We start from the raw sequence: 23,430 nt of genomic DNA, 5'->3' as shown, positions 1-23,430 counted from the left end.
GTATGAAAGTAGTCCTGTAGCGTTCAGTGTGGGAGCGGAGCTGGATCAGCCTGTTGGAGAATGAGCTCCGCTGCCCCTCTATTGTCTGGTGTAGTGGATGTGACGGATTGTCCATGATGGAGAGCAGTTTGTCCAGTGTCCTCCTGTCCCTCACTGAGACAAACGTCTCCAACTTACTGCCAATCACATGACCAGCCTTTCGGATCAATTTGTCGATCCTACTTATGTCCTTTTTGCTGGTGCTGCTCCCCCAACAAACCACAGCAAAGTACAGTGCACTCGCAACAACAGACTGGTAGAACATCTCCAGCAACTTGCTGCACACGTTAAAAGACCTAAGCTTCCTCAGGAAGTAGAGTCTACTCAGTCCTTTCTTGTACACAGCATCACTGTTGTCCCTCCAGTCCAGTCTGCTGTTCATGTGGACTCCCAGGTACTTATAATGGTCCACTACTTCCACCTCCAGACCCTGGATGGAGATGGGCTCCACTGGTGTCCTCTTCTTCCTGAAGTCAATGACCAGCTCCTTGGTCTTGTCCACATTCAGGAGTAGGTGGTTTGTCTGGGACCACTCCACAAAGTCTGCGATCAGTGTCCTGTACTCCACCTCCCGTCCATCTCTAATACACCCAACCACTGCAGAGTCATCAGAGAACTTCTGCAGGTGGCAGGACCCAGAGCTGTACTGGAAATCAGAGGTGTAGAGAGTGAACAGAAATGGAGACAGGACAGTCCCCTGTGGTGCCCCCACATTACTGACAACAGTATCAGACAGGGAGCCCCCCAGCCGCACAAACTGGGGCCTGTCAGACAAGTAATCAGTAATCCAGGAAACAATGGAAGAGCTGACACCCATCCTGAGCAGCTTCTCACTCATCAGAAAGGGCTGAATGGTGTTAAAAGCACTGGAGAAATCAAAGAACATGATCCTCACAGAGCCCTTTCCACCATCCAGGTGAGAGTGAGCACGGTGCAGCAGGTAGATGACAGCGTCATCCACACCAACATGAGGCTGATACGCAAACTGAAGAGGGTCCAAGACAGGGGTCACCAGGGGTCTCAGCTGAGCCAGGACGAGTCTCTCCAGGACCTTCATGACATGTGACGTCAGTGCAACCGGTCTGAAGTCGTTGAGGCCAGATGGGATGGGCTTCTTGGGCACCGGCACTATGCAGGATGTTTTCCACAGCACCGGTATCCTTTCCAGCTTCAGACTCAGGTTGAAGATGAAGTGCAGGATGCCAGACAGCTGTGAAGCGCAAGTCCTCAGGACCCGGGGGTTGACACGATCGGGGCCTGCTGTCTTGCCTTGTTTGACTCTCTCCAGCTGTCTTCTCACCTGGCCAGGCGTCACAGTCATAGGGCTGGTCTTCTCAGTGGGGGTGGGAGTAGGGGGGAGAGCAGAGGTGATAGGCAGGAAGGGATCAGTGGTGAGTTGTTGATTGGCCGTCTGGGGGGGTGTAAAGACTGGAGTGGTGGGGGGTGGAGGGCCAGCAGGGGGTCCAGTGGTGAATCTATTGAAGAAGACATTAAGCTCGTTGGCTCTGTCTGGGCCACCGTCCTGTTGTTTGGCTTTGATGTTGAAGCCAGTGATCAGCTTCATGCCCCTCCACACGTCCCGGGTGTTGTTCTGCTGGAGCTTGACCTCCAACTTCCTCCTGTAGGCGTCCTTACACTCCTTCAGCTGGACCTTGAGTTGCCACTGTATCCTCTTCAACTCGTCCTTATCTCCAGATCTGAAGGCCTGCTTCTTCTTGTTCAGCAGATCCTTCAGCTGGCTGGTGATCCAGGGCTTGTTGTTAGGATAACAGCGGACAGTCCTTGTAGGGATTACTGTATCCTCACAGAAGTTTATATAGTCCGTGATGCAGTCTGTCATGCTGTCAATGTCATTCCCATGGGGCTGGCAGAGCACGTCCCAGTTGGTGGTATCAAAGCAGTCCTGCAGAGCGTCCCTAGCCTCCTCACTCCACCTCCTAACTGTCCTCGTGGAGACAGGCTGTCTCTTCGCTGCAGGGACATACTCAGGTGTTAACAACACCAAGTTGTGATCAGACCGTCCCAGTGGGGGCAGGGCAGTGGCACTGTATGCATCCTTTGAATTAGCATACAGTAGGTCCAGAGTTCTATTTTCTCGGGTCGCACAATGAACAAACTGGTGGAAAGTGGGTAAAACAGTGTCCAAGGTGATGTGGTTAAAATCCCCAGAAATGACAACGAGGGCCTCCGGGTGTTTGGACTGTTGCCTGGCAACAGTGGCGTGGATGGTGTCACTCGCTGCTGCCTTGTCCGCTGAGGGAGGGATGTAAACTCCCACAAAGATGACAGACGTGAATTCCCTCGGTAAATAATATGGACGCATTCCCACAGCTAAAAGTTCAATGTCCGGCGTACAGACACGCTCCCTCACAGTCAAATGAGCAGGGTTGCACCATCTCTCATTCACAAAAACAGCAATCCCGCCGCCGTTCTTCTTACCGCTCAGGACCGTGTCTCTATCCGCCCGTAGAGTCTTGAAGCCGGGTAAAGATGCACTGTGGTCCGGGAAGTTCGCGTGCAGCCAGGTCTCCGTAAAACACAAAATACTGCTCACGGCGTACTCCCTCTGGGTCCTAACAAGCGCACACAGTTCGTCCATCTTATTGACCAGAGACCTCACGTTCCCCATAAGGACAGATGGTACCGCTGGTTTGAATTTCCGTCTCCGCTCTTTCACTTTCGCGCCAGCACGGCATCTCCGGCGCTTCTTCCTAAGTTCCTCGGGAATCTCAGGCCTCGCTCCGAACAGCGCAGGGGGTATGGACAGCGCTAGCAGTTGCTCTCGTGTGTATACGAAAGGACGGCCAATCTGCTGAGCGCTACAGCTCAGCACTGAAAGTCCAGAAAAAACGTAAAAAAGCAGCTTAAAAAGACAAAAGCGGCCAAAAAACATGGTGATAGTTTTTTGGCATAGGATTCAAGAATAAGTTAGAAAAAAAAAGATCGAAGGAACACACAAAAATTGTAAGAATCACGGAGCTACTGTGACCTGCTGCCACTCTTTCAGGCGCTCGACCTACTCGGAACCCCAATGACATGCTGCATACTGCTGTTGTTTAGGCCAGGTTCCTGATGTCTTCATGTTGCTTGGTAGCTATGGTTAGCTGCTGAGCGGGCCATACAAGCCAGCAGCGTTAGGTTAGCTCATATTTCACACGGTTCCAATTATCCTCTGCTGCTCTGTGGGCCTACAAGCCAGCAGCATTTACTTAGTTAATTTAGATTGTAGGCTAAGCTAGCCAGCAGTATTTGGTTAGCTTATATTTCACAAGGTTTGAGTTAGCGTCTGCTGCTGAGCGGGCCATACAAGCCAGCAGCATTTACTTAGTTTATTTAGATTGTAGGTTAATCGTCATATCACATGACTATAGGTTTGTTAGGGTTTCTCAGTTGGACTTTGGCATAAGGGATTGTAACATCTAATCCTGTGTATTAATGAATGCTGTGCAGACGCTAATGCTAACTTATGTGTGGTTGAAGCTAATCAGCCAAGTCATGTCGTCTGTGAGGTGATTAGTTTATGTTATGTGATCTATATATATATACACTATATTACCAAAAGTATTCGCTCACCCATTCAAATGATCAGAATCAGGTGTTCTAATCACTTGGCCTGGCCCCAGGTGTATAAATTCAAGCACTCAGGCATGCAGACTGTGAAACAAGACATTTGTGAAAGAATGGGCCGCTCTCAGGAGCTCAGTGAATTCCAGCGTGGAACTGTCATAGGATGCCACTTGTGCAACAAATCCAGTCGTGAAATTTCCTCGCTCCTAAATATTCCACAGTCAACTGTCAGCTCTATTATAACAAAATGGAAGCGTTTGGGAAAAACAGCAACTCAGCCACGAAGTGGTAGGCCACGTAAAGTGACGGAGAGGGGTCAGCGGATGCTGAAGCGCATAGTGCAAAGAGGTCGCCGACTTTCTGCACAGTCAATTGCTACAGAGCTACAAACTTCATGTGACCTTCAGATTAGCCCAAGTACAGTACGCAGAGAGCTTCATGGAATGGGTTTCCATGGCCGAGCAGCTGCAGCCAAGCCACACATCACCAAGTGCAATGCAAGGCGTCGGATGCAATGGTGTAAAGCACGCCGCCACTGGCCTCTAGAGCAGTGGAGACGCGTTCTCTGGAGTGATGAATCACGCTTTTCCATCTGGCAATCTGATGGACGAGTCTGGGTTTGGAGGTTGCCAGGAGAACGGTACATTTCAGATTGCATTGTGCCAACTGTGAAATTTGGTGGAGGAGGAATTATGGTATGGGGTTGTTTTTCAGGAGCTGGGCTTGGCCCCTTAGTTCCAGTGAAAGGAACATTGAATGCTTCAGGATACCAAAACATTTTGGACAATTCCATGCTCCCAACCTTGTGGGAACAGTTTGGAGCGGGCCCCTTCCTCTTCCAACATGACTGTGCACCAGTGCACAAAGCAAGGTCCATAAAGACGTGGATGACAGAGTCTGGTGTGGATGAACTTGACTGGCCTGCACAGAGTCCTGACCTGAACCCGATAGAACACCTTTGGGATGAATTAGAGCGGAGACTGAGAGCCAGGCCTTCTCGACCAACATCAGTGTGTGACCTCACCAATGCGCTTTTGGAAGAATGGTCAAAAATTCCTATGAACACTCTCCTCAACCTTGTGGACAGTCTTCCCAGAAGAGTTGAAGCTGTAATAGCTGCAAAAGGTGGACCGACATCATATTGAATTCTATGAGTTAGGAATGGGATGGCACTTCAGTTCATAGAATGAGTAAAGGCAGGTGAGCGAATACTTTTGGTAATATAGTGTATATATACTTGAGTTCTGAATACAGTCTTATGTAACCTTAGCTATCTGATTATGTTTGTGTATCATGTATAGTGTTTGCTATACTGATACTTACTTTGTATTGCTATTTCAGACCACAGTCAATAAATCAACATTAAGCAGAACATCTGTATCCATGTTCTTTAACGGGAACCCAACCCCACACCTTGCCACTCTAAACCAGTTAAATTCCTGGAGACAACGCATTCTCTCCTTTTTAGCAACCAACAACAACTTTGCGAGAACGCAGAACAGTTTGATATAGAACAGGAAACAATTTAACTTCCAAAAGTAGACATGTGTCCATGTGTGTGCCTCCCATGCTACCATGGTGGGTTGAGGGGAATATCCCGCAGCGTATGGGGGCCCAGTGAACTGACCTCAGAGTCTTCAGTCTACAGTCTGGACTCTCCAGAAAATCACACAGCTGTTTCACTCCTGAATCCTTCAGGCTGTTGTTACTCAGGTCCAGATATTTCAGATGGGAGGGGTTGGACTTCAGAGCTGGTCCCAGAGAATCACAACTGATCTCTGACAAACTGCTGTTAATCAGTCTGAATAAAGAATAAAAGATGTAGATTAAATCTAATCAAACATGTTTGACTGACTTTGTCCTTGTGTTATTGTGGATCTTCATCATGTCTTCTACAGACAGTAATATGTGACAGTGTGAGGTGTGTGATCTCCTTCCAGCAGCTGTGGTTCAGAGAGAATGGACTGATACATGGATCACAGCAGGTTTCACTCCAAATGAAATGTGACTGAATGATGATGAAACAGCAGGAAGCTCAGACTCTAAACACACCTCAAACACCTGCATCTGAACACATGATCTCACCTGTGTGTGTTGACCAGGAATGCAGCTATCAACATTATACAGTTATTGGAATGTGTTTGTATTAAATTAATAAAGTTATTAATGAACATGAATAAGATTCAGTTGGTGATTAAACATATCAGATCTACAACAGTAACAGACAGTGAACTGACCTCAGAGTCTCCAGTCTACAGTCTGGACTCTCCAGAAAACCACACAGCTGCTTCACTCCTGAACCCTTCAGGCTGTTGTAACTCAGGTCCAGATATTTCAGATGGGAGGGGTTGGACTTCAGAGCTGGTCCCAGAGAATCACAGCTGATCTCTGACAAACTGCATCTCCACAATCTGAATAAAGAATAAAAAAAAAAATGACTGATGATGAACTGTTGATTATGTAACCCACTCAAAAATGGCTTATAGAGGAAGAACGCTATTCAATTTTTTCTGCAGTACCTATGTTGTGCGGGGGGGGCAGTGTGGCGTGCTGAAAGGGAGACAACGGCATGAATGAGAGGGAGCGTGATAGGATGAAGAAAACAAGTGCAACAAGCTGAAGCGGAAAAGAAAAAAGATTGTGTGGAGAAGAAATTATAAATATAAGATAATACAGTTTTGAAAGGGGACTGTTCGGATGTGGGACTGATTGGTCGGAGATTGCAGAGGATTTAATATTGGAAATCTTGTTTTTTGTGCACTTGATCTGTGGAGGAAAAATACAGTGTTCGCTGAGCAAATCGTCGATGGAGACACCACTGGCCAGCGGAGGAATTGCGCCAGGAGGGTCGTACACGTTCAATGCTTGAATAGAGGAAGGAGGAACGCCTCTTCAATCAGGAGGACTGTCTCCATCATACAGATAAGCACTGAGATCTCAGTTTTCCTATTCCCAAAAGAAAAAAAAAAAAGCATACTACCCGGGAAGACAAACTTTATATCTTGTTTGATTTGCTACTTTGCTTACTCAGAGTTCTGATTTAGGTTTTGTTTTTTTGGGATTTGGGTTTATTTCACTTCAACCTGACGGTTGAAAGGCACATTAGGGAGTACAGTTTCCCTTATTCAAATGAACTATTCAGAAGGAATTGAACTGAAGCTGTTTCAGCTAAAGGGGACCACTGTAGTTTTTCCAAGACTTGTTTTGTTATTACTACTGTTGTTCATTAAATGCCGGTTATTGGTTCCAACTAAATCAAGTACGTGGTCTGTTATTTTTATTCCTCTATTCCTTGAAAAGTACTTTAGTTGATTGTATTTACTTTGATTCCAGGACCTTCTTCTTCCTGGTTTTGGTGTCTCAGGAGGTTTGAGTGTGTCATTCAAATGTTAAAGGAGAAGTTGACATGTTCAAGTGTGTCTTCTAACAACAGTCACATGTCATATGGACATTACAGAGTTCTTCAGATTCCTGCTGTCCACACTGACTGTGAAGTGGTCTCTTCCTAAAACAACTCCACTGCTCAGCTGACACTAATATGAAGCTTCATCAGTCTGACTGACACTAATCAAAGTTCCTCTTTGAGTTCCTGTCCCTCCACTGCAGCTCAGCAGGAAACATTGTGGAAACACAAAGATACTGACTGGATGTGCTGAATAACAAGATGAATTGAAGATCAACTTTACAATCATTCATCCACACAACAACACTGTGGATGTTGTCCTCCATCTTGTCTCATTGGAGTCAGACTATAAGGGGATTTCTCCACAGACAGTATGGACAGAAAGAATGATTAGTGACACCAAGAACTCTGTTAATGTACATGTGAACACTGGACTTGATCTGGTTTGTGATCGGACCCCCCACCGATGACTGAGGAGATACCTGCTAATGTTCAGGAACATGATGCTTCTTCATTTACAGTGGGGAAAATAAGTATTTGATACACCGCCAATTTTGAAAGTTTCCCCACTTATAAAGAATGGAGAGGTCTGTAATTTTCATCATAGGTAGACTTAGACTTAGACTTAGATAAACTTTATTGATCCACAAGGGAAATTGCTTGGTTACAGTAGCTTAGTTGTACATAAAAAACACACTATTAACAACCTCAGATAAAAAGAAAAGATTAAATTAAATAAAATAGAAATAAAAAATAAGTAGAATAAAATCTAGTAAGATAAAATAGGCCAAAATGTACAAATTATCATATTAGCATATGAACAAATGTACAAGAAACAGAGAAGGAAGAATATAAATTATATATACAGGGTAAGGTGTAAGGTGCAGTAGTGTCCATTAACATTAATAACATGGAGTTATCTGTCGCAGAAAGGTGAGTTGTTGTACAACTGGACAGAGAATGGTATGAAAGTAGTCCTGTAGCGTTCAGTGTGGGAGCGGAGCTGGATCAGCCTGATGGAGAATGAGCTCTGCTGCCCCTCTATAGTCTGGTGTAGTGGATGTGACGGATTGTCCATGATGGAGAGCAGTTTGTCCAGTGTCCTCCTGTCCCTCACTGAGACAAACGTCTCCAACTTACTGCCGATCACATGACCAGCCTTTTGGATCAATTTGTCGATCCCACTTATGTCCTTTTTGCTGGTGCTGCTCCCCCAACAAACCACAGCAAAGTACAGGGCACTCGCAACAACAGACTGGTAGAAAATCTCCAGCAACTTGCTGCACACGTTAAAAGACCTGAGCGTCCTCAGGAAGTAGAGTCTACTCAGTCCTTTCTTGTACACAGCATCACTGTTGTCTCTCCAGTCCAGTCTGCTGTTCATGTGGACTCCCAGGTACTTATAATGGTCCACAACTTCCACCTCCAGACCCTGGATGGTGATGGGCTCCACTGGTGTCCTCTTCTTCCTGAAGTCAATGACAAGCTCCTTGGTCTTGTCCACATTCAGGAGTAGGTGGTTTGTCTGGGACCACTCCACAAAGTCCGCGATCAGTGTCCTGTACTCCACCTCCCGTCCATCTCTAATACACCCAACCACTGCAGAGTCATCAGAGAACTTCTGCAGGTGGCAGGACCCAGAGCTGTACTGGAAATCAGAGGTGTAAAGGGTGAACAGGAATGGAGACAGGACAGTCCCCTGTGGTGCCCCTACATTACTGACAACAGTATCAGACAGGGAGCCCCCCAGCCGCACAAACTGGGGCCTGTCAGACAAGTAATCAGTAATCCAGGAGACAATGGAGGAGCTGACACCCATCCTGAGCAGCTTCTCACTCATCAGAAAGGGCTGAATGGTGTTAAAAGCACTGGAGAAATCAAAGAACATGATCCTCACAGAGCCCTTTCCACCATCCAGGTGAGAGTGAGCACGGTGCAGCAGGTAGATGACAGCATCATCCACACCAACATGAGGCTGATACGCAAACTGAAGAGGGTCCAAGACAGGGGTCACCAGGGGTCTCAGCTGAGCCAGGACGAGTCTCTCCAGGACCTTCATGACATGTGACGTCAGTGCAACCGGTCTGAAGTCGTTGGGGCCAGATGGGATGGGCTTCTTGGGCACCGGCACTACACAGGATGTTTTCCATAGCACCGGTATCCTTTCCAGCTTCAGACTCAGGTTGAAGATGAAGTGCAGGATGCCAGACAGCTGTGAAGCGCAAGTCCTCAGGACCCGGGGGTTGACACGATCGGGGCCTGCTGTCTTGCCTTGTTTGACTCTCTCCAGCTGTCTTCTCACCTGGCCAGGTGTCACAGTCATAGGGCTGGTCTTCTCAGTGGGGGTGGGAGTAGGGGGGAGAGCAGAGGTGATAGGCAGGAAAGGATCAGTGGTGAGTTGTTGATTGGCCGTCTGGGGGGGTGTAAACACTGGAGTGGTGGGGGGTGGAGGGCCAGCAGGGGGTCCAGTGGTGAATCTATTGAAGAAGACATTAAGCTCGTTGGCTCTGTCTGGGCCGCCGTCCTGTTGTTTGGCTTTGATGTTGAAGCCAGTGATCAGCTTCATGCCCCTCCACACGTCCTGGGTGTTGTTCTGCTGGAGCTTGGCCTCCAACTTCCTCCTGTAGGCGTCCTTACATTCCTTCAGCTGGACCTTGAGTTGCCACTGTATCCTCTTCAACTCGTCCTTATCTCCAGATCTGGAGGCCTGCTTCTTCTTGTTCAGCAGATCCTTCAGCTGGCTGGTGATCCAGGGCTTGTTGTTTGGATAACAGCGGACAGTCCTTGTAGGGATTACTGTATCCTCACAGAAGTTTATATAGTCCGTGATGCAGTCTGTCATGCTGTCAATGTCATTCCCGTGGGGCTGGCAGAGCACGTCCCAGTTGGTGGTATCAAAGCAGTCCTGCAGAGCGTCGCTAGCCTCCTCACTCCACCTCCTAACTGTCCTCGTGGAGACAGGCTGTCTCTTCACTGCAGGGACATACTCAGGTGTTATCAACACCAAGTTGTGATCAGACCGTCCCAGTGGGGGCAGGGCAGTGGCACTGTATGAATCCTTTGAATTAGCATACAGGAGGTCCAGAGTTCTATTTTCCCGGGTTGCACAATGAACAAACTGGTGGAAAGTGGGTAAAACAGTGTCCAAGGTGATGTGGTTAAAATCCCCAGAAATGACAACAAGGGCCTCCGGGTGTTTGGACTGTTGCCTGGCAACAGTGGCGTGGATGGTGTCACTCGCTGCTGCCTTGTCCGCTGAGGGAGGGATGTAAACTCCCACAAAGATGACAGACGTGAATTCCCTCGGTAAATAATATGGACGCATTCCCACAGCTAAAAGTTCAATGTCCGGTGTACAGACACGCTCCTTCACAGTCAAATGAGCGGGGTTGCACCATCTCTCATTCACAAAAACAGCAATCCCGCCGCCGTTCTTCTTACCGCTCAGGACCGTGTCTCTATCCGCCCGTAGAGTCTTGAAGCCGGGTATAGACGCACTGTGGTCGGGGAAGTTCGCGTGCAGCCAGGTCTCCGTAAAACACAAAATACTGCTCACGGCGTACTCCCTCTGGGTCCTAACAAGCGCACACAGTTCGTCCATCTTATTAACCAGAGACCTCACGTTCCCCATAAGGATAGATACCGCTGGTTTGAATTTCCGTCTCCGCTCTTTCACTTTCGCTCCAGCACGGCATCTCCGGCGCTTCTTCCTAAGTTCCACGGGAACTTAGGAAGAAGCAGGGGGTATGGACAGCGCTAGCAGTTGCTCTCTTGTATACACGAAAGGACGGCCACTCTGCTGAGCGCTACAGCTCAACACTGAAAGTCCGGAAAAAACGAAAAAAAGCAGCTTAAAAAGGCAAAAGCGGCCAAAAAACATGGTGATTGTTTTTAGGCATAGGATTCAAGAATAAGAATAAGAACAAGTTAGAAAAAAAAGATCGAAGGAACACACAAAACTTGTAAGAATCACGGAGCTACTGTGACCTGCTGCCACTCTTTCAGGCGCTCGACACTTCAACTGTGAGAGACAGGATCTAAAACAAAAATCCAGAAAATCACATTGTATGATTTTTAAATAATGAATTTGCATTATATTGCATGAAATAAGTATTTGAGTCACTAGAAAAACAGAACTCTAATATTTGGTACAGAAACCAAATACAGAGATCAAACGTTTCCTATAGTTCTTCACCAGGTTTGGACACACTGCAGCAGGGATTTTGGCCCACTCCTCCACACAGATCTCCTCCAGATCTTTCAGGTTTCGAGGCTGTAGCTCGGCAACACAGAGTTTCAGCTCCGTAAAAAGATTTTCTATTGGGTTTAAGTGTAGAGACTGGCTAGGCCACTCCAGAACATTGAAATGCTTCTTACAGAGCCACTCCTTAGTTGCCCTGGCTGTGTGTTTTGGGTCATTCAGTTTTTTTTTCAGTTTCAGTCGTTTTTATTCAGACATTTAAACATTTAACAGATAAAGACATAAATAAACATCAAGTCTGAAATGGAATAGGCAGAAGCTAAAGCTTATTGCGCCTATCCCAGTGTATTTACAGACATAAACGGTAAAAGCTGCCCATGTCTTATGCATGCACTCATACATTTTTTATTTTCAAATCATCCCAAAGAAGAAAAGAAAAAATCTATCATCTTAATTTTGCGTCCTTAGCATCCATTCTCAACATATTTTTTTATAACTGATTTCTTCAAAAGAGTTTTAAATTGAATTAAAGTTTTACAGTCTTTTAGCTCTTGGTCCAATTTACTCCATACATTAATCCCAACAAAAGAAACACAATGCTGCTTTGCACTTGTTCTCACATATGTTTTTTTAAACATTTCTTCCTTTCGGAAATTATAACCACAGTCTCGTTTTTGGAATAATCCCTGAATATGCACAGGTAACTTGTTATGGCTTATGTTATACATGAATTGTGCTGTTTTAAAGTCAACCAAATCCTTTAGTTTTAGTGCTTTTAGCTTAATGAAAAGCTCATTTGTATGTTCCCTGTAAGCCACTTTATTCACAATGCGGATCGCTCTTTTTTGAATTATAGTAATTGGATTAAGATTGGTTTTATAAGTGTTTCCCCAAACTTCTAAGCCATAGGTCATGTAAGGAAGAACCAGGGAACAGTATAAAATATATAAGTTTTTTTCATTTAAAAGTTCTTTGACTTTAGATATTATTGCAAGAGATTTACATAGTTTTGCCTTGATGTAGTTTATATGGGGCTTCCAGCTGAGCTTATTTTGTAAAAGTACTCCAAGAAATTTTATTTCATTCACTCGTTCTATCTCAGTATCATTAATTATTAACTTTCTATGAACATTAATGGCACGATTTCCAAAAACTATAAATTTGGTTTTGTTTAAATTGAGGGTTAACTTATTTGAATCAAACCACTTCTTTAACAAAAATAATTGTTTTTCTACTATATCAATTAATGTTTCTAGATTTTTACCACAACTAAGCATGTTGGTGTCATCAGCGAATAAAATAAGGTTTAATGTTTTTGAAACTAAGCAAAGGTCATTAATATACATAAGGAACAAAAAAGGACCCAACACTGACCCCTGTGGAAGGCCGCAGGTCACTGTCAGCAACTGGGAATCAGTGCCATTGATGTGGACATACTGGGATCTGTTCTTCAGATAAGTCTGGAGCCAAGAAAAGGCCACTCCTCTAATCCCATATCTGTAAAGTTTTTGGAGTAGCAATTCATGATTCACTGTATCAAAAGCTTTGGTGAGGTCTAGGAACACACCAACAGCATATTGTTTATTGTCTATGGCATTTGATATTTTTTCTACAAGGTCCACTAATGCTAAGGTAGTGGTCCTATCGGGTCTAAAACCATACTGCTGTTCACAAAGAATATTTTGCTTATCTACATAACTGAATAATCTTTTATGGAATATCTTCTCCAGTATCTTGGAAAACTGTGACAGAATGGAAATGGGTCTATAATGAGTGAATTCATGTTTATCACCAGCCTTGTGAATAGGTATCACTTTAGCAATCTTCATTCTTTCTGGGAAAACCCCCGATTGTAAAGAAAGATTAAAAATGTATGAAATTGGTTTGACAACACATTCAATAATGTCTTTTAATACTGACATGTCCAGTCCATTCCAGTCAGCTGACATCTTAGTCTTGCAGTTTTTGACCACTGAAATTATTTCATTTTCATCAGTAGCTTGAATAAATATAGTTTTATCAGTGGTTGGTATTTTGCTTAAAACATCAACTTGATTAGTGTTGACTATTTCTTTAGCCAGTTTAGGGCCAATATTCGTGAAATATTGGTTAAACTGATTTACAATTTCATTGGGTTGATTGATCAAAGTTCTATCGTTTGTTAGGAATTCAGTTGGAATGTCAGCATTTTGATTTCCCTTTTTGATTAGTTTGTTTAAAACACTCCAAGTATTTTTAATGTTACTTTTATTCTTCTCCAAAAGGGCACCATAATAGTTAATCTTACTTGATTTTATAATACTAGTTAATCTATTCTTATATTGTTTGTAGGTACATTCTGCCTCTTTTGTCCTCTTTCTCAAGAAGTCTTTGTACAGTTTATTCTTTCTCTTACATGCTTTTTGAATACCCCTAGTAAACCAGGGCTTTTCTGTAAATTTATGGTTCATTACTTTACTAACTAGAGGGCAGTGTTTTTCATACAAGGTGATAAATATTTTGAGAAATGCATCATATGCAATATTTACATCATCTACATAAACATTATCCCAATTTTGTTCCTTTAATTCATTCTTTAGTCTAGAAATAGCCTCTTGAGATTTTAACCTTTTTACTATGATTTTTTTGTTTTCTTTTACTGATTTGATAACTCTCTTTATTACTGTAAAGACTGGTAGATGGTCAGATATATCAGTAATTAAAACTCCACTTGTTATTTCACTTTCTATAACATTAGTGAATATGTTATCAATCAGGGTTGCACTGCTTTTTGTTATTCGGGTTGGTCTTGTTATGGATGGATACAAGCATAAACTGTACATGGAGTGAATAAATTCTATAACAGTATTTTGTTTTTGAGGATTGAGCAGATCAACATTGAAATCTCCACAGACAAAGAGCCTTTTACTATTTATATCCTCATACAGATCAATCATTGTTTCCTGAAACTTTTCAATACAGGACCCCGGTTTTCGATACACACAACTTATTATGGCATTTCTTGACTTTTCAATCTCAATCTCTACTGTAACACATTCCATGATATTATCCAGGATTAAACACTTACTACTGACAAGTTTACTTCTCAAATTCTGATCAATATACAATGCTACTCCCCCGCCTTTTTGACAATTTCTACTTTTGAAGAACGCATTATATCCTTCTATTTGGTACAAGGAAGATTGCTCTTCATAGCCAAGCCATGTCTCTGAGATTGCTATTGTCATTGTCATGCTACAAGTTAAATTTTGGTCTCTCCTGACCACATGACCTTCTCCCATGCCTCCTCTGGATCATCCAGATGGTCATTGGCAAGACGGGCCTGGGCATGTGCTGGCTTGAGCAGGGGGACCTTGCGTGTGCTGCAGGATTTTAATCCATGACAGCGTAGTGTGTTACTAATGGTAACCTTTGAGACTGTGGTCCCAGCTCTCTTCAGGTCATAGACCAGGTCCTCCCATGTAGTTCTGGGCTGATCCCTCACCTTTCTCATGATCATTGACACTCCACGAGGCGAAATCTTGCATGGAGTCCCAGTCCAAGAGAGATTGACAGTCATCTTGAGTCCCTTCCATTTTCTAATAATTGCACCAACAGTTGTTGCCTTCTCACCAAGATGCTTGCCTATTGTCCTGTAGCCTATCCCAGCCTTGTGCAGGTCTACAATTTTGTCTCTGGTGTCCTTAGACAGCTCTTTGGTCTTGGCCATGGTGGAGAGGTTGGAGTGTGATTAATACAAGTAATGAGTGGAGGATAGGAGGGCTTCTTAAAGACAAACTAACAGGACTGTGAGAGCCAGACTCCATGCTGGTTGGTGATCAAATACTTATTTCATGCAATAAAATACAAATTAATTATTTAAAAGTCATACAATGTGATTTTCTGGATTTTGTTTTTAGATCCTGTCTCTCACAGTTGAAGTGTACCTATGATGAAAATTACACACATTCAGATTAGCGGTGTATCAAATACTTATTTTCCCCACTGTAAACTCTTTAAGCTCCTTTTCTATCTTAAAGTCCTGACAAGAGAACTCATCTAAACTGGATCCATTCTTCAGAAGTCTGATAAGAAAATAAATGAAAACTGACCTCAGAGTCTCCAGTTTACAGTTTGGACTCTCCAGTCCAGCAGACAGATGCTTCACTCCTGAATCCTTCAGACTGTAGTTTCCACTCAGGTCCAGATGTTTCAGATGGGAGGGGTTGGACTTCAGAGCTGAGGCCACAACTTCACAGTGACTCTCTGAGAGTTTACAGTCAACGAGTCTGTCATGAGACAAATAAATAAAATCTGTTATAATGGAAGAAGACATTTCTGTGAACGCGATGCGTTTGATGAGTGGACAGTTGGACACATCCTGGTGGACATTTTGTCTCCACATCAGTGGTTCAGCTCATCTTCTCCTTCTGTGTTTGACAAGAAACAATCATTCACATCATCTCTCTCAGACCTTTGTGTAATTGAATGTGCAGATGAATGGAGACAACACTGAGTTAAATTGAGGCTTCCAGACTGTCCACAGTCTGTCAGTGGATCTGATCCCATCATGAGGACATCTGGATGAGACAAACATCTGGACCGTCTTCACTGTTTAATGGACTCTGGATCTTTTTAGTTCAGCTCAGTGAACATGTGAATATTCACAGTGAATATATAGAAATAGAAATAAAAGAGTCAAACGTAAGAATGATTAGAAATAAATAGAAGAACTGTGTTCATTGAACAGCTTTAAACAGCTGGAGAACATCTGGGACGAAATACAATTAACTGTAATGTTTGCATACACTGAAGAAGAATGAGAACATCTGAAGAACTAAACTACTAATCTCCACTGATTGATTATGTTAATGATCAGGACTCACCGAGCTTTTCTGCAGTTCCTCACAGCTGGGATCAGTCTCCGTCGTCCCTCTGTTGATGTTCTGTACTTCCCCAGGTCCAACTCTTCCAGAACCTCCTCTGACATCTGCAGCATGTAGGCCAGAGCTGAGCAGTGGATCTCAGAGAGTTTTGTCTCTGATCTGTTCTCTGACTTCAGGAACTCTTGGATCTCCTGATGAACTGAGAGGTCATTCATCTCTATCAGACAGTGGAAGATGTTGATGCTTCTGTCAGGAGAGATTTTACCAGTGGTCATCTTCTTCAGGTTGTTGATGGCTCTCTGGGTGATTTCTGGACTGTTCTCTGTCTGGTTGGACTCCTTCTGACCCAGCAGACCTCCTGAGAGTCTCTGGTTGGACACTGTCTGACCCGCCAGACCTCCTGAGAGTCTCTGGTTGGACTCTATCTCACCCAGCAGACCTCCTGAGAGTCTCTGGTTGGACACTGTCTGACCCAGCAGACCTCCTAAGAGTCTCTGGTTGGACTCCAGAGAGAGGCCATGAAGGAAGCGAACTAACAGGTCCAGGTGACCATTTTTACTCTCCAAGGATTTCTCCATGACTCTGTTCAGAAATTCATCCAGAGGTGAGTTATTGTAGTTTCTTCCCAGGAAGTCCTCCAGCACCTCTGTCCTCCTGTTGGTGTAACAGTGGATCATGTAGACTGCAGCCAGAAACTCCTGAACGCTCAGATGGACGAAGCAGAACACCTTGTCCTGGTACAGTCCTCTCTCCTCTTTAAACATCTGTGTCAACACTCCTGAGTACACTGAGGCTGCTCTGATATCGATGCCACACTCTGTCAGGTCTGATTCATAGAAGATCAGGTTTCCTTTCAGCAGCTGATCAAAAGCCAGTTTCCCCAGAGACTCAATCATCTTCCTGCTCTCTGGACTCCAGTGTGGATCTGTCTCAGCTCCTCCATCATACTTGACCTTCTTCACTTTGGCCTGAACCACCAGAAAGTGGATGTACATCTCAGTCAGGGTCTTGGGCAGCTCTCCTCCCTCTCTGGTTTCCAACACATCCTCCAGAACTGTAGCAGTGATCCAGCAGAAGACTGGGATGTGACACATGATGTGGAGGCTTCGTGATGTCTTGATGTGGGAGACGATCCTGCTGGCCTGCTCCTCATCTCTGAATCTCTTCCTGAAGTACTCCTCCTTCTGGGGGTCAGTGAACCCTCTGACCTCTGTCACCATGTCAACACACTCAGGAGGGATCTGATTGGCTGCTGCAGGTCGTGTGGTTATCCAGAGGCGAGCAGAGGGAAGCAGTTTCCCCCTGATGAGGTTTGTCAGCAGCACATCCACTGAGGTGGACTCTGTAACATCAGTAAGGATCTCAGTGTTGTGGAAGTCCAGAGGAAGTCGACACTCATCCAGACCGTCAAAGATGAACACAACCTGGAACTCTTCAAAGCTGCAGATTCCTGCTTCTTTGGTTTCAGTAAAGAAGTGATGAACAAGCTCCACCAAGCTGAACTTTTTCTCTTTCAACACATTCAGCTCTCTGAAAGTCAATGGAAATATGAAGAGGATGTCCTGGTTGGCTTTGTCTTCAGCCCAGTCCAGAGTGAACTTCTGTGTTAAGACTGTTTTCCCAATGCCAGCCACTCCCTTTGTCATCACTCTTCTGATTGGTCCATGTCTTCCAGGTGAGGCTTTAAAGAGATCTTCTTGTCTGATGGTTGTTTCTGGTCTGTGTGGTTTCCTTGATGCTGCTTCAATCTGTCTGACCTCATGTTCATCATTGACCTCTGCAGTCCCTCCCTCTGTGATGTAGAGCTCTGTGTAGATCTCATTCAGAAGGGTTGACTTTCCTGCTTTAGCAATCCCCTCAAACACACACTGGAACTTCTCCTTCAGAGTAGATTTAACTTTACGTCCACAAGCTGGAGCAAAATGTCCTGAGTGAACAAACAAGAAATAAGACGAATGAATAAGCTCTCCAGTAAATACTCCAACATCAGGGTATCTGCAGGTTTGAGAAAGTGAAATTTAAGACTTTTTAAGACCATTATAGGTTAAATTTAAGACCTACTCACAGTACAAAAAATAAGGAAAATCAGAGACCCAGAATTACTTTAAAAATAACAAAATGTATTGTCATTCAACTATCAACTACACTCTAGATGTGATTTAACATGCATTGAGACATGTTGCAAGTTCCTCCATCCAATGTGCCATGCATAGTGTTGTAATGTATTTCAATAAAATTAAACGGCTTTGAAACACATCGCTGTAGACGACTACAGAGCTCCGGGCATCACCTGACTTTTTTTGTTGACACTGCCATATTGGCAGGAAAACTCTGAGGAAAATTAATAGAGCCAGTGGTGATTTCAGGCCGTCAGAATTTACTGTGCACTTGAAACAGATTATATATCACGGACCCTTATCGTGCCCCAGGTGTGCTATTTAAGAGCATTGAAATAGCCGGGGGTGTGCCCATACATCACTTTATGATGATGAGGCAGCAGAATCAGTAGAGTCTGCAGTTCGCCTCATAAGGATTGTTCAGCCAGCAATCATTAAACTTACATTTTGCCCATTTCCCAAGTTGACAACGATGTTCATGTGACAGAAGAAGTCTCGAATCCAAAAAGAGACAAAAATACATAACGCTTACAAACGTTACGTGATGATAAAATCTCCCCGCTTCACCTGCGCCGTGCGACCGTACCATACCCGGTGCAGCAACACATTACAAACCGGGCTGTACACTGGATTCCACTTCCAGGTCTCATTTGTAGTTTAATTTCGGAGTACTGCTAATAGTTATATTCAATAAAGAACTACACAGAACACATGGAACTAACTGTGAATGCCACCAACACATTGAACGAAATGCAAATGAAGCGGTAAATGGACATAAGGATTTAACCAAATGTAATTTAAGACCTACAATGTAAAATATGCTCGTATTTAAGATATTTTAAGGCCTTAAATTGGCATTATCAAATTTAAGACTTTTTATTACTCTGCGGAAACCCTGCAACATGTCATTGCTCTAAGGAATGAGTGTGTGAATATATCTTGGTTCATCTCTGGAGACATTAGTAAATGTCCCGTTTCTCCAGCAGCTTCAGTGTTTAGAGAAATCCTCTTACTGCTCTGCAGACAGTCAGCCAGCTCCTCCTGCTTCATTCTCCTCAGGAAGTTCACTGTGATCTTCAGAAATAAATCTCTGCTGCTCCTCCTCTGCTCTTCATCCTCACCCTCCAAGACCTCCTCATCCTTGAGACAGTTTCAAAATAAAAGCCTGACTGTGTCCTCAATGAAAAGATGAAGGAAAGAAAATCACCTTCAATCATATTTATGCACCGAGTGACACAAACGGACCGTGATCACTCAGAGACACAACATGGAGGATGAGTTTCATCCTTACCTTTTCAGCTGTGAGTTTAACGTGAACTATGGAGCGTCAGATTTCTGCTGGAACTGAGCTGCTGACAGCTGATGAAGAAAACACGACAAACTGCTTCATTACCTTCAGATGGAGGAAATGATCCGAGACAATACTCTGGTGGAAGTGAAAGTAAACTCTAACCAGGAAACACGCAGAGAGAGAGAACAACAGGAAGTAAGTACCTGCTCAACTACAGAATGAACAATGTTTAAAGGAACATCACTAAGTCTATTCATCTATATCTATCCATCTATCTATCTACAGCGCTATGAACCTGAGCATCCCCTGACTCCACTCTGTCATTTTATGTGGCACTGCCACTTTGTGGCTGAGTTGCTGAATTCAATTATTTGGATGGGTGAGTGAATACTTTTGGCAATATAGTGTATCCACAACATGCAATTTACATACGTATTTTATTGAAAGTTCAATTTTGAGACCGTTATTAGTTGATTCCAGTATTGTGTTCTCACACTCACACTTGCATCTTTACAAAACTGGAAGAAGGGGGGGAATTCTAGCAGCTAAATAGACACATAGACACATAGGGTGCTAATGTCCTGGTTTGGGCCTGTTCTGCTGCATCTGGACCAGGACGGCTTGTCCTCATTGATGGACCAATGAATTCTGAATTCTACCAGTGAACTCTAAAAGAAAATGTCAGGACATCTGTCCATGAGCTGAATGTGAAGAGAAACTGGGTCATGCAGCAAGACAACGAGCCCAAGAACACAAGTGGTTCTACAAAAGAACGGTTAAAGAAGAACAAGATGAATGTTTAGGAACGGCCAAGTCAAAGTCCTGACCTTAATCCAATAGAAATGTTGTGGAAGGACCTGAAGCAAGCAGTTGATGTGAGGAAACCCACCAACATCTCAGAACTGAAGTGGTTCTGTTCTGAGGAATGGGCTAAAATTCCTCCAAGCTGCTGTAGACCACTGATCAGCAGTTACCAGAAACATTTAGCTATAAGGAGGTCACAGCAGATACCGGAAACAAGGAGGCTCTGACTTTTATAACTCAGAGAAATTAACAAATGATATAAGTAGTATAATATTTCCGATTAGGTTGTTTAGTTAGGTTGTCTTTGTCTACTTTGAGGAGTTGTGTGAGAGTATCTACTGAAGTTTTGTGTCATTTTTATGCAGAAATGTGGAAAATGGTAAAGGATGAAAAAGCCTTTAAGCTACGCTGTGTGTTGTTGGAGAAGCAAAACATTAGTTTAGAAAACAAACAAAAAAGGAAGATCCATCAAGCTGAAGGGGGTGGAATCATCCCTCCCATACATTATTCATCCCCCCTCCACAAGTCACACACAAACCCTGACACCACTGATCTGCTTTTCACAAAACTGAGAGTAAGTGATGGAGGTCGCAGCCATGGCGCTCAGCTCGAGGAGCACTTCACAACCGAAAACAAGGTGACATATTTGTTCCTGATTGGTCCAGACCGGGCGGAACGGCGTGTTCACTGTTCCTGACTTGTTTTTTCAGAACATCCTTCACTCGCCAAGGAGATTTTTGGCTGCACTCACGGAGAGGAGGTGGGGGAGCCGTACCCGGAGCTCCACCAAGCCCTGAGCTGAATGAGAAGGATCTGGGCGCCGATTACAGGGTTTCGGCGGGGGGTTAAGCTGTGACCCAGATTCCTGTACGAGTCTTTGTCCTGGAGGAGAGAGAAGATTTTCCTCACTCACCTCCCCGAGGGCTGAGCTACTCACTGTTAGAAATACAGGGAGGAAAAGAAAAAGGAGAGGGCGGGAGAAATTTGTGGCGGTAGAAAAAGAAAGTGATTTTGAGGTTCTTTCATGTGAAGGATTATGCATTATGGATTATTTTGGGGATATATACAAATGCTCCCCAGATATTTGTCCATATTCTGTTGGTTTATCTCTAAATTGTGTGTAAAGGCCTCAGGCTCTGCTGGAGTTAATATCACCCAAACCCTGCTGTGCCTTCTACTAATTTAACATTTATCCCAACATTAATTTCTGACACTGGAAAACAGTCATTTAAAAGCTGCTTGAAAAACAACACCTCACTAGTCTGTGACCCTACTCCCTCCACTGAACCTGTGATCTTTTGGCCTGGAAACCCTTCATGAAGCCCTTGTTGCATATGTTCCTCACTTTCTCCACCAAAGTTCACTTGCAGTTATTCTTTTCATGTTCCTGTGCAGTAAAATACTGAGTGAAACCAGCAGCACTTAATTAACAGCCTTACACACTGTGTGAGGGACTGGTGGCTTTAAGCTACGCCTGATAATTAAATCCAAAAGCCGTGTTACTCGACTCACTTCTAATACTGTGTGTCTAACTACTCTCGGTAAGGGTTGAACGACTTCAGATTTTTCAAAGTCAACTAATATGTGATGAACGTCGAGTCGACATCGTCTAGTCGATGACGTCACTAATAAAAACACAGTAGAAAGTAATAAATCTATATTGTTGACCTGAATACATCTGCTGAGAACAGACAGCTCATGTGCTACATACTGTGAGCTGCAGATATGTATAGCCTGTATAAAACAGGCAGCACCTCAGCACCATCAGTAGCATTTAATAGTACTTTATTCATCATTTAGATTTTCATCAAAATTAAATTTTGGAAAGAACGCAGCAGGAATATTGACCGAAACAGTATATACAAAATGTCTTCTAGGAGGCTGATCATGTTGTTATTGTCATGTGATCGGTGACTAGTCGACTTCCTGTTTAAAGTGTCATAGCACTAGTTGGTACAGCCCCTAACTCCAGGACATATTTGGTGTAGATTTAACCTGTATGGGTAGTTTGTGTTAAAAACCAAAAGGACATGCACGAAAACAAACAAAAAATAACAGCAGTGTCATTTTAAGCAAACTTTACTGATGCACTTTTAGAAACATTTGACAAACATGTACAGTTTCAGTCAAAATACTCAATTCACAAAGGCTTATAATATTGTTATTTGACCTCTAGCGTAGACAACGTCAACTGTTCTAACTCTACACGGAGGCCACTAGACTTTACGAGTCCTTCCTCAACGTGAAAATAATCAATCTGTTCTGTGCAATAATTTTTTTTAATATTTCATTATATATTTTGTCTTATTGTTCCTTCTCTTTATGTATAATTAAAATTTTTACTGTGTTTTATTTTTTAAATATCTGAAACCTGCCACTCCTGTTCTAACCGTACGTGTTGTTTATCATACCCTTACGATTATGCTGCTGATTCTGTCTCATTATATTTAAAATACATTATTTATGACTTTAAAACAACTATTAAAGGAGGTGGTGATATGAGATTAATAATCAACCTCTGAGCTTCTGTGCAGTTTAAAAAATACCTCTGATCTCTACACTACACTACATTTAAAGACACACCTTATTTCTTTATTCTTTTCTTACTTGCCGTAAAATTACCAGGAGTATCTTGCTATTGACACAAACATGACAGTTTTTAATATGTCATGTTGATTAACGAGAGTATTTTATAAGAGAAAACTCTTTAGTGATGAACAAAGAAGTGTTTTGTTGTCTGTGAGCTCAGCGACACCTCCAGCCTCCCCGAGTGTCGTCAGTGTCGCAGCCAGAGCCAGAAACCTTGGCAAGTGTGTCCATTGTCTGGTTTTCACACACTTATTTTTTTGGGGGGGGTGAATGTGGGAGGTGTCCTCAGTTTGGGGGTGGGCAGTTCTCCGTATAGTGCTCCTCATTCCTCGAACCCCCTCCTCCGTGCTCCCCTCCTCCTTTATCCTCGTCTTCAACCCCTCTTTTATCCCAGTGCTTGTGGCCCCCGCATTCTCACAACGACCGAGAGCCGAGGAGCGTCACAAGGTAAGGGTCTCTGCTCACTATCAGCTACTAAGAGTGCATTTCTTCCTCAAGCTGCTAAAACTAATAAAATATTAGAGATCTGTAGACAATGAGGAAAGGACTGGTTT

General features: G+C 43.6%; 1 protein-coding gene across 1 annotated transcript; it reads right to left on the bottom strand.

Annotated features, from left to right (window-relative positions):
- Positions 1-5,815: 5,815 nt before the first annotated feature.
- LOC311500540 (NLR family CARD domain-containing protein 3-like) lies at positions 5,816-20,036 on the bottom strand (the record flags this gene model as incomplete). The annotated part of the gene is made up of 5 exons (XM_084562024.1): positions 19,206-20,036; positions 16,543-18,002; positions 16,076-16,401; positions 15,302-15,478; positions 5,816-6,017 (listed from the first exon to the last, which is right to left on the bottom strand). Exons 1-5 carry the CDS (start codon positions 19,240-19,242, stop codon positions 5,816-5,818), a joined length of 2,202 nt encoding a protein of 733 aa, XP_084418150.1. The 5' UTR covers positions 19,243-20,036.
- Positions 20,037-23,430: the final 3,394 nt, after the last annotated feature.

Source organism: Chelon labrosus, assembly GCF_963514085.1.
Source record: "Chelon labrosus genome assembly, chromosome: 15".
NCBI classification, from domain to species: domain Eukaryota; kingdom Metazoa; phylum Chordata; class Actinopteri; order Mugiliformes; family Mugilidae; genus Chelon; species Chelon labrosus.
Note: the sequence above shows the minus strand (reverse complement) of the source record. Positions and strands in the feature narration are given on the sequence as shown.